Here is an 8,158-nt window from a genome sequence, read left to right on the forward strand (position 1 = left end):
ATGGATAGCGATAACGACAGTGTTCACAGAGAAAGCGAGTTTTACTACCCTGAGGAAGAAGAAATAAAAGAAGACATTTCAGGAGAAAGCTAAAAACCTGTAACTTGCTAACGCCGAGCAAAAACATGGCTGAATCCTGAATGACTCTTCTTTGTATAAATAGGGGACTACATAGGCGGCAAAATGTAGGTTTTTTTCTTGCCATGGAAGTGCACTTGTACACCGAGGAGGAAGCCATTTGCATTACAGCCGTGAATGAGGATTCAAAATAGCATTAATTTTACATCATGGATAGCGATAACGACAGTGTTCACAGCGAAAGCGAGTGTTACTACCCTGAGGAAGAAGAAATTAAAGAAAACATTTCAGGAGAAAGCTAAAAACCTCTAACTTGCTAATAGTTTGATCTCATTAGTTAATGAGGCCCATTTTGGACCATGTTATCCTAATACATAATATTACATTCGGTAAAAACTTTAAACCAGTACAATCTCTTCTTCAAAGTTTCACCAAATGGCTTTATTTATGCAATATAAAGGTCATAATATTGTATAACTTTGGTCGAGTAAAAACACAGAGCAAAAACATGGCTGAATCCTGAATGACTCAGTTTTGTATGAATAGGGGACTACGGAAGTGCACTTGTATACTGAGGAGGAAGCCATTTGCATTACAGCCGTGAATGAGGATTCAAAATGGCACCTTGGCTCAGTTTTCCCCTTTCGGGTGCTCTCGTTTTCTGTTAGAATTTGGTAAAGAAAAAAATAAATATATTATTTACCAGCTTAAAGGAACAGTCCACCGTACTTCCATAATGAAATATGCTCTTATCTGAATTGAGACGAGCTGCTCCGTACCTGTCCGAGCTTTGCGCGACCTCCCAGTCAGTCAGACGCAGTCAGACGTGCTGTCACTCCTGTTAGCAATGTAGCTAGGCTCAGCATGGCCAATGGTATTTTTTGGGGCTGTAGTTAGATGCGACCAAACTCTTCCGCGTTTTTCCTGTTTATATAGGTTTATATGACCAGTGATATGAAACAAGTTCAGTTATGGCCCTTTTCCACTACCCTTTTTCAGCTCGCTTCAGCTCACTTCAGCCCGACACAGCTCGCGTTTCGACTACCAAAAAACAGCACGACTCAGCTCGCTTCAGCCCTGCTTAGCCCCTAAAACTCGCACCGTTTTGGAGTGGGGCTGAAGCGAGCCAAAGCGAGCCGAGTGAGGCTGGGAGCGTGAGCAGACACTCCCCTGTGCACTGATTGGTGAGGAGGAGTGTCCTCACATGCCCACACACGCCCCGCGAGCACGCTGGGATCTGTAAACACCGTAAACCCGGAAGAAGAAGAATTACGAATTATGAGAATTTCTGAAGCCTTATGCGCCTCGCCTCATCTATACGCTCTTGCCAGTATCTGTTGGCGTTGTCGGTGACAACAAGCCACAGCACCAAGACCAGCAACACTAACGACTCCATGTCCATGTTTATTGTTTACTATTCGGGTCGTGAGACTACCGCTTAAAAGCTCACTGATGTCACTGTTTGCGCTGCTTAACGACATCACGTGACGTCCACCCACTTTCGCTAACTCCACCCAATGTGTCCACCCACTTCCAGCCAGCACGGTTCAGCGCGGTTGTAGTCGAAATGCAACTCCAATAGCCCCGCTCAGCACGGCACGGCTCAGCCCGACTCAGCCGCGTTTGTAGTGGAAAAGCGGCATTACACAAATTGAAACGTAGCGATTTTCTATGCTATGGAAAGTCCGCACTATAATGACAGGCGTACTAACACCTTCTGCGCGCTTCGGCAGCGCATTGATATCTGAGCTCCGTATCAATGCGCTGCCGAAGCGCGCAGAAGGTGTTAGTACGCCTGTCATTATAGTGCGGACTTTCCATAGCATAGAAAATCGCTACGTTTCAATTTGTGTAACTGAACTTGTTTCATGTCACTGGTCATATAAACCTATGTAAACAGGAAAAACGCGGAAGAGTTTGGTCGCATCTAACTACAGCCCCAAAAAATACCATTGGCCATGCTGAGCCTAGCTACGTTGCTAACAGGAGTGACAGCGCGTCTGACTGCGTCTGACTGACTGGGAGGTCGCGCAAAGCTCGGAGAGGTACGGAGCAGCTCGTCTCAATTCAGATAAGAGCATATTTCATTATGGAAGTATGGTGGACTGTTCCTTTAAGGTCGGTCTGTATGGTGAAATACCGTGACCTCGGCCTTGAATACTGACCTCGGCCCAGAGGGCCTCACTCAGTACTTTCAAGACCTCAGTCATGGTATTTCACCATACGGACCTCCCAGCTGGTAAATAACATGTATATCTGTTCCATGTTATTTCATAATTCTGATGTCTTGAGTATTGTTCTACGATGTTGAGAAGAGTCAAAATACAGAAAAACCTGTGAATGAGTAGGTGTGTACAAACTTTTTTGACTGGTACCGTTTGTCCAGACTTGGTGCTTGTATGACAAACACCAAAATTGTTGTCTGGGTCACTGAGACTCTCCTCCACGTGCTAGTCAAGCATATGAAGTGTTCTATGGACTGCCGTAGACGCCCATGTGGAATAAGAATAATGAATAATAATAAAAGGTAGATTCGATTTAAAAAAAAAAAAGCAGAAGGCACACCTACTTCCTGTCCTTCTCTGTGAATACATCCTACATATTAATGATTGATTTATATTAATTTTACAGCTTCTACACATCAGCGAGTCAAAGCTCATGTAGCTCGTTCACTCCCAGAATTAAACTCGCCAGTCAGAAGGTGAGTGATCACGTCTCATGATCTCATGAATTAAATATAAATTACATCAGTTTTGTTATTTCTGTCTTTCTGGTGTTAGATAAATGGGGTTAATACGATCTGAAGTGATGTCTCTTCACATTTTGGGGAAAACTGTTGTAAAGGGGAGGCTATATTTAACAACTAAGGACATTATAGGCCACTAGGTGGCGCTGTTTACTCACCAGGACATTTTGTACTGTTTGAACTTTCGTAAGACGGGGAAGTGTGATTACTAATGCTATGGCATTTCTTTAATTATAGGATAAGTTTATATATTTAATAATTTATTTATTTTGTTTGAGAAAATTGTATGCATAAACACTGCACTTGTTTAACCAAGCCTTACTATAATTGATGTGATCTGGACTTTTTAGCTGCTTAAATTAAAATCAAGAAGAAGATCATTACCGAGGTTAATATATTCATGAATTTTTGATTGAGGCACGTATTCAAATATTCCCACACTTTTATTTAAAAAAAAAATCTTATTGTGAATTAAATCCAAATATATGTCTAAATTTTGTTGCCTTATTTTTTATTTTCATCCTGCATTAATATCTATTCTTTATTTATTTTATTAAATTTTTCATCTTATTGAACTACATATTTTATCATACTGCACATTAACTTTATGATTTTATTGGGTTTTTTGTCCTCTTTTGATTTTATGATTTATCTTCTGATTTCATGATCGATTTTACAAACTTGATTTGATTTTATGATCTTACGTTTGATTTTTGATTCTATTTGGTTTCATGTCTTTAGTCTTACCTCATTGTTTCTCTCCTTTTCTTCTCTTCTTCTTATTCCTGCCCGTCCTGTATTGCAGTGATTCCCAACCACTGTGCCGCGGCACATTAGTGTGCCGTGAGAGATCATCAGGTGTACCGTGGGAAATTATCCAATTTCACTTAATTGTTCCGAAAATTTATTTACTGCAAACAATTTGTCTTCGTTCGTCTATGCCAGTGACCTATAGTAACAGGCAAAACAATTAAATACTCTTCCACTAGATGGCAACAGGTACCTAATTAACCTGTGTATCTACCTGTTGCCATTCAAACAATAGAATTAGTAATGCTTCGGGTGTGACAGCAGTGATGGCGATGGATAAATATTTGAAAAGAAAAAGTACACAATCCAAACTGGGTCCTGGAGAAAATTCTGACCCAGATGAAGGCCCTAGTATGAGTAGAGGTCAGAAGAAAGCAAAAGAGGTGATTTTCCACAACCTATCTATGCGAGCTGGGCTTTTCAAGCATGACTGCTATAAAAACTAAAAAAAGGAGAGAGACTCCGAGCTGTTGAGGAAGATCTTTGTGCGTGTCTTTCTTCAATTCCTGCAAGTATATCAGCTTTGTGTTCAACTAAACAGGCCCAGGTTTCACACGGAGTAAGTAAATTGTGAGTAAATTGAGATGAGATGGTCATTTTTTATATATATATATATATATATATATATATATATATATATATATATATATATATATATACACACACACACACACACACACACACGCGCGCATGCGTGCTTTTTTGTGACAATTTGCTTGGTGGTGTGCCGTGGGATTTTTCGAATGTAAAATATGTGCCGTGGCTCAATAAAGGTTGGGAAACACTGCTGTATTGTATTGCATTTGCCTCGACTGTAAAGTGCTTTGGGTCAGATCCTGTTTTTAAATGCGCTGTAGAAATAAAGTGACTTGACATAACTTGATTAATGCTGTTTAATCCCACTGTGGAGAATCAAAAAAACCATAAAACTCAATTTTTGATATTTGCAAACATTCTTTTGTTTTCTTTCTCCTGCTTCATTTCCAAGCTCCATTTTGAGAGGTTAAAGAGCAGCAAAGAGCACTGTAAGTTCAGAAATCTGTTTATTTGATTTATCCTCTATTTTCTTCATCACATGACTCGTTTTAATGTCCACTGATGGGATTTATTTATTTATTTATTTTATAAAGCTCTTGGGGCTCCTAAGGACTCTGAGAACAGTCTTCCTATCCAAGTGGACTACGATGCTCATGATGCTCAGGTTTTCAGACTTCCTGGACCTGCGAGAGCACAGAGAGGCAGCAACTTCCGGTAGGGTTCAGAAATTCAGGAAAGACTCCATACAGTCATTCTAAAACATTCAGTTATTGTGGATTATAACAATTTTGTTTTTCTCCCAGACGTGTTATTGTTGTTGTGCTGTTTCAGGTCGAGCAGAGAGAAGGAGGTGAGCATGAGGAAGAGCTGGTGCTCAGTGGAGGCGGGTGGAGGACACTACAGCGGCTGCTCTCCTCCTTCCCGTCCTGCAGGAGGCACAGACGAGCAGCGCAGCCTCGCGTCCGATGACAGTCTGGGCCACGTCTCGAACATGCTGATGATCCCTCGCCAGCTGCCTCAATACGAAGTCAGCAGCTCGCTCGGCTACACCAGCTGTGCCAAAGGTACGGGTGAGTAAACCACGCCCAAGCCACCCAACTCTATCATCATTTAGTGTTTATCATACAGTGTCAAAGGGGAGGAGAGTTCATATTTACTAAAGTGACCTCGTTAAATGCCGTACATCCTGGTTTTAAATATTAGGGCAAGGAAAGTGCTTTTTTTTTTATTTTTTTTCCCACAAACTTTTTAAACAGTGGGTGAGCCTGTCTTTATTTGTAACACATAGATGGATAGATAAATAGACTGATAAATAAATGGGTAGATGCATAGAAAGATAGATGGATGAGTGTAGTATAGACAGATTAGATAGGTAGAAAAATGGATAGATAAAATATGAACGGACTGATGGATGGTACGATGGAAAATTGGTCAATATAGAATAGATATGATGGAAGCATGGATAGATATACTGTGTAGATGGATGGAAGAATAAATGAAGAGGTAGAATGGATGGATAGATACATGTGATGGACAGGATCAATGGAGTGGTGCACTGACAGACCAGTGGATAGGATGGAGAGATGGAATGGATGGATAGACAGATATACGGGCTGACTGATGGATAGGATGGATCAACAGAGATAAATTGATGAAAGTATAGATGGATCAACAGATTAATGGAGGGATGGATGGATGGAGAAATAAGAGATGGATTGGCATTTGCTCAGATGGATGGATGGATGGATAGACACATATGGGCAGACTGATGGATAGGATGGATCGACAGAGACAGATTGATGAAGGGATGGATGGATGGATAGATAAGATGGCTGGATAGAGAGGTTAATGGAGGGATGGATGGATAGTGAGATGGATGGATGGATAGACACATGGACAGATTGGTAGAGTGGATAGATAAGATGGATGGACTGACTGATAGACTGATTTACAGGTGGACTGATAGGATGGGGAGATAAAATAGATGGATTGATGGATGGATGGACAGGTAGATGGATAGACACATGGACAAACTGATGGATAGGATGGATCAACAGATATACAGATTGATGAAGGGATGGATAGACATTGATGGAGGAATGGATAGACCAGAGAGATGGCTGGATAGATAGTTGATGGATGGATAGACCGACAGATAGGATGGATAGATACATGGACAGACTGATATATAGGTAGGGTGGATAGATAAAATGGATGTATGGATGGACAGACTAATAGACAGGATGGATAGATAAGATAGATGGATAAGCTGGATGGACAGACAAATCGATGTGTGGATGGATGGACGGATGGACAAATGGTCAGATCGCTTGGTGGACGTATGGACTAATCAATTGATGGATGGATGCTACATTGTTTGACAGTTGAAACTTCACTGCTGATTTTGGATCCTGCTGTATCAGTTTTTTCTTCACTTTCTGCTCTTAAAAATATTTCTGTACCTTCATGTTCTTGGTGTGTGTGTGTGTGTGTGTGTGTGTCAGAGCTGCTGGAGAAGCTTGTGGAGTCTCAGCGGGACTCGAGCGCGCCGGGCCGCTTCACCGTGGGCAGTGCCGAGTCAACGCTGCACATCCGCCCGGGTGGTTACACACCCCAGAGAGCTCTCATCAACCCCTTCGCCCCCTCACGCATGCCCATGAAACTCACCTCCAACCGGCGCCGCTGGATGCACACCTTCCCTGTGGGTGAGTGTAGCACGATCATACACACGCGCACGCACACACACACACACACACACACACACACACACACACACACACACACACACACACACACACCTTTATACTCGTACACACGCACAGATGTCACATCACCAGCAGCTCAACTAATAAGGAATAAATCTGTTAATGACATCGCTGGGAAAATTCAACATGATCACAAATATGGAAGCTGAATATGACCGCTAATGTGAATGTGCACAGCGGATCAAAGGTCCTGTCGTGTTTTTAGTGGCGTTTCGTGTGTTTCAGGTCCCTCTGGTGAAGCCATCCAGATCCACCATCAGACGAGGCAGAATATGGCCGAACTGCAGGGCAGTGAGCGCCGTGACCCCGCCCACACTTCCGCTGAGCTGCTGGAACTGGCCTATCATGAAGCAATGGGCAGGTTAGACACTCCCACTACATTACATCATTAAATTTGTGGTTTCTCCACCATAAGGCGAGAGTATACCTGGAGTTTTTTTTTGTGTGTGTGTGTGTGTGTGTGTGTGTGTGTACACGCACACAGGCGAACTGGACTCCATCAGTCTTCTGACAACGGACTGTACATCAGTGGGGGATCTGATGATTTTTCTGGTAGTCCAGCCAGCAGCAGTAGCACAGGTACGCTCCGCCTCCGTCACACGGGTAGAGGGTACGCCTCCATCACACGGGTACGCTCCGCCTCCGTCACACGGGTAGAGAGTACGCCTCTGTCACACGGGTAGAGAGTACGCCTCTGTCACACGGGTATGCTCCGCCTCTGTCACATGGGTAGAGAGTACGCCTCCATCGCACGGGTACGCTCCGCCTCCGTCACACAGGTAGAGAGTACGCCTCTGTCACACGGGTAGAGAGTACGCCTCTGTCACACGGGTACGCTCCGCCTCCGTCACACGGGTAGAGAGTACGCCTCCGTCACACGGGTACGCTCCGCCTCCGTCACACGGGTAGAGAGCACGCCTCCGTCACACGGGTACGCTCCTCCTCCGTCACACGGGTAGAGAGTACGCCTCTGTCACACGGGTACGCTCCGACTCTGTCACATGGGTACGCTCCGACTCTGTCACACGGGTAGAGAGTACGCCTCCGTCACACGGGTACGCTCCGCCTCCGTCACACGGGTATGCTACGCCTCCGTCACAGAGGTAGAGAGTACGCCTCCGTCACACGGGTACGCTCCGCCTCCGTCACATGGGTACGCTCCGCCTCCGTCACACGGGTAGAGAGTACGCCTCTGTCACACGGGTACGCTCCGACTCTGTCA

General features: G+C 43.9%; 1 protein-coding gene across 8 annotated transcripts in view; it reads left to right on the top strand.

Moving 5' to 3' along the window:
* The window catches only part of depdc5 (DEP domain containing 5, GATOR1 subcomplex subunit), a 90,310-nt gene that overhangs the window by 46,674 nt on the left and 35,478 nt on the right, over positions 1-8,158 (top strand). For 7 of the 8 annotated variants that reach the window (XM_060908424.1, XM_060908427.1, XM_060908426.1 and 4 more), the window contains exons 18-24: positions 2,710-2,779; positions 4,623-4,659; positions 4,765-4,885; positions 5,003-5,241; positions 6,676-6,876; positions 7,162-7,297; positions 7,421-7,515. In XM_060908424.1, coding sequence (XP_060764407.1) covers positions 2,710-2,779; positions 4,623-4,659; positions 4,765-4,885; positions 5,003-5,241; positions 6,676-6,876; positions 7,162-7,297; positions 7,421-7,515 — 899 coding nt within the window. The remainder of the gene's footprint in view (positions 1-2,709; positions 2,780-4,622; positions 4,660-4,764; positions 4,886-5,002; positions 5,242-6,675; positions 6,877-7,161; positions 7,298-7,420; positions 7,516-8,158) is intronic. The other variant, XM_060908425.1, reaches the window with a different exon arrangement.

The sequence above is a fragment of the Neoarius graeffei genome, chromosome 25 (assembly GCF_027579695.1).
Source record: "Neoarius graeffei isolate fNeoGra1 chromosome 25, fNeoGra1.pri, whole genome shotgun sequence".
Lineage (NCBI taxonomy): Eukaryota > Metazoa > Chordata > Actinopteri > Siluriformes > Ariidae > Neoarius > Neoarius graeffei.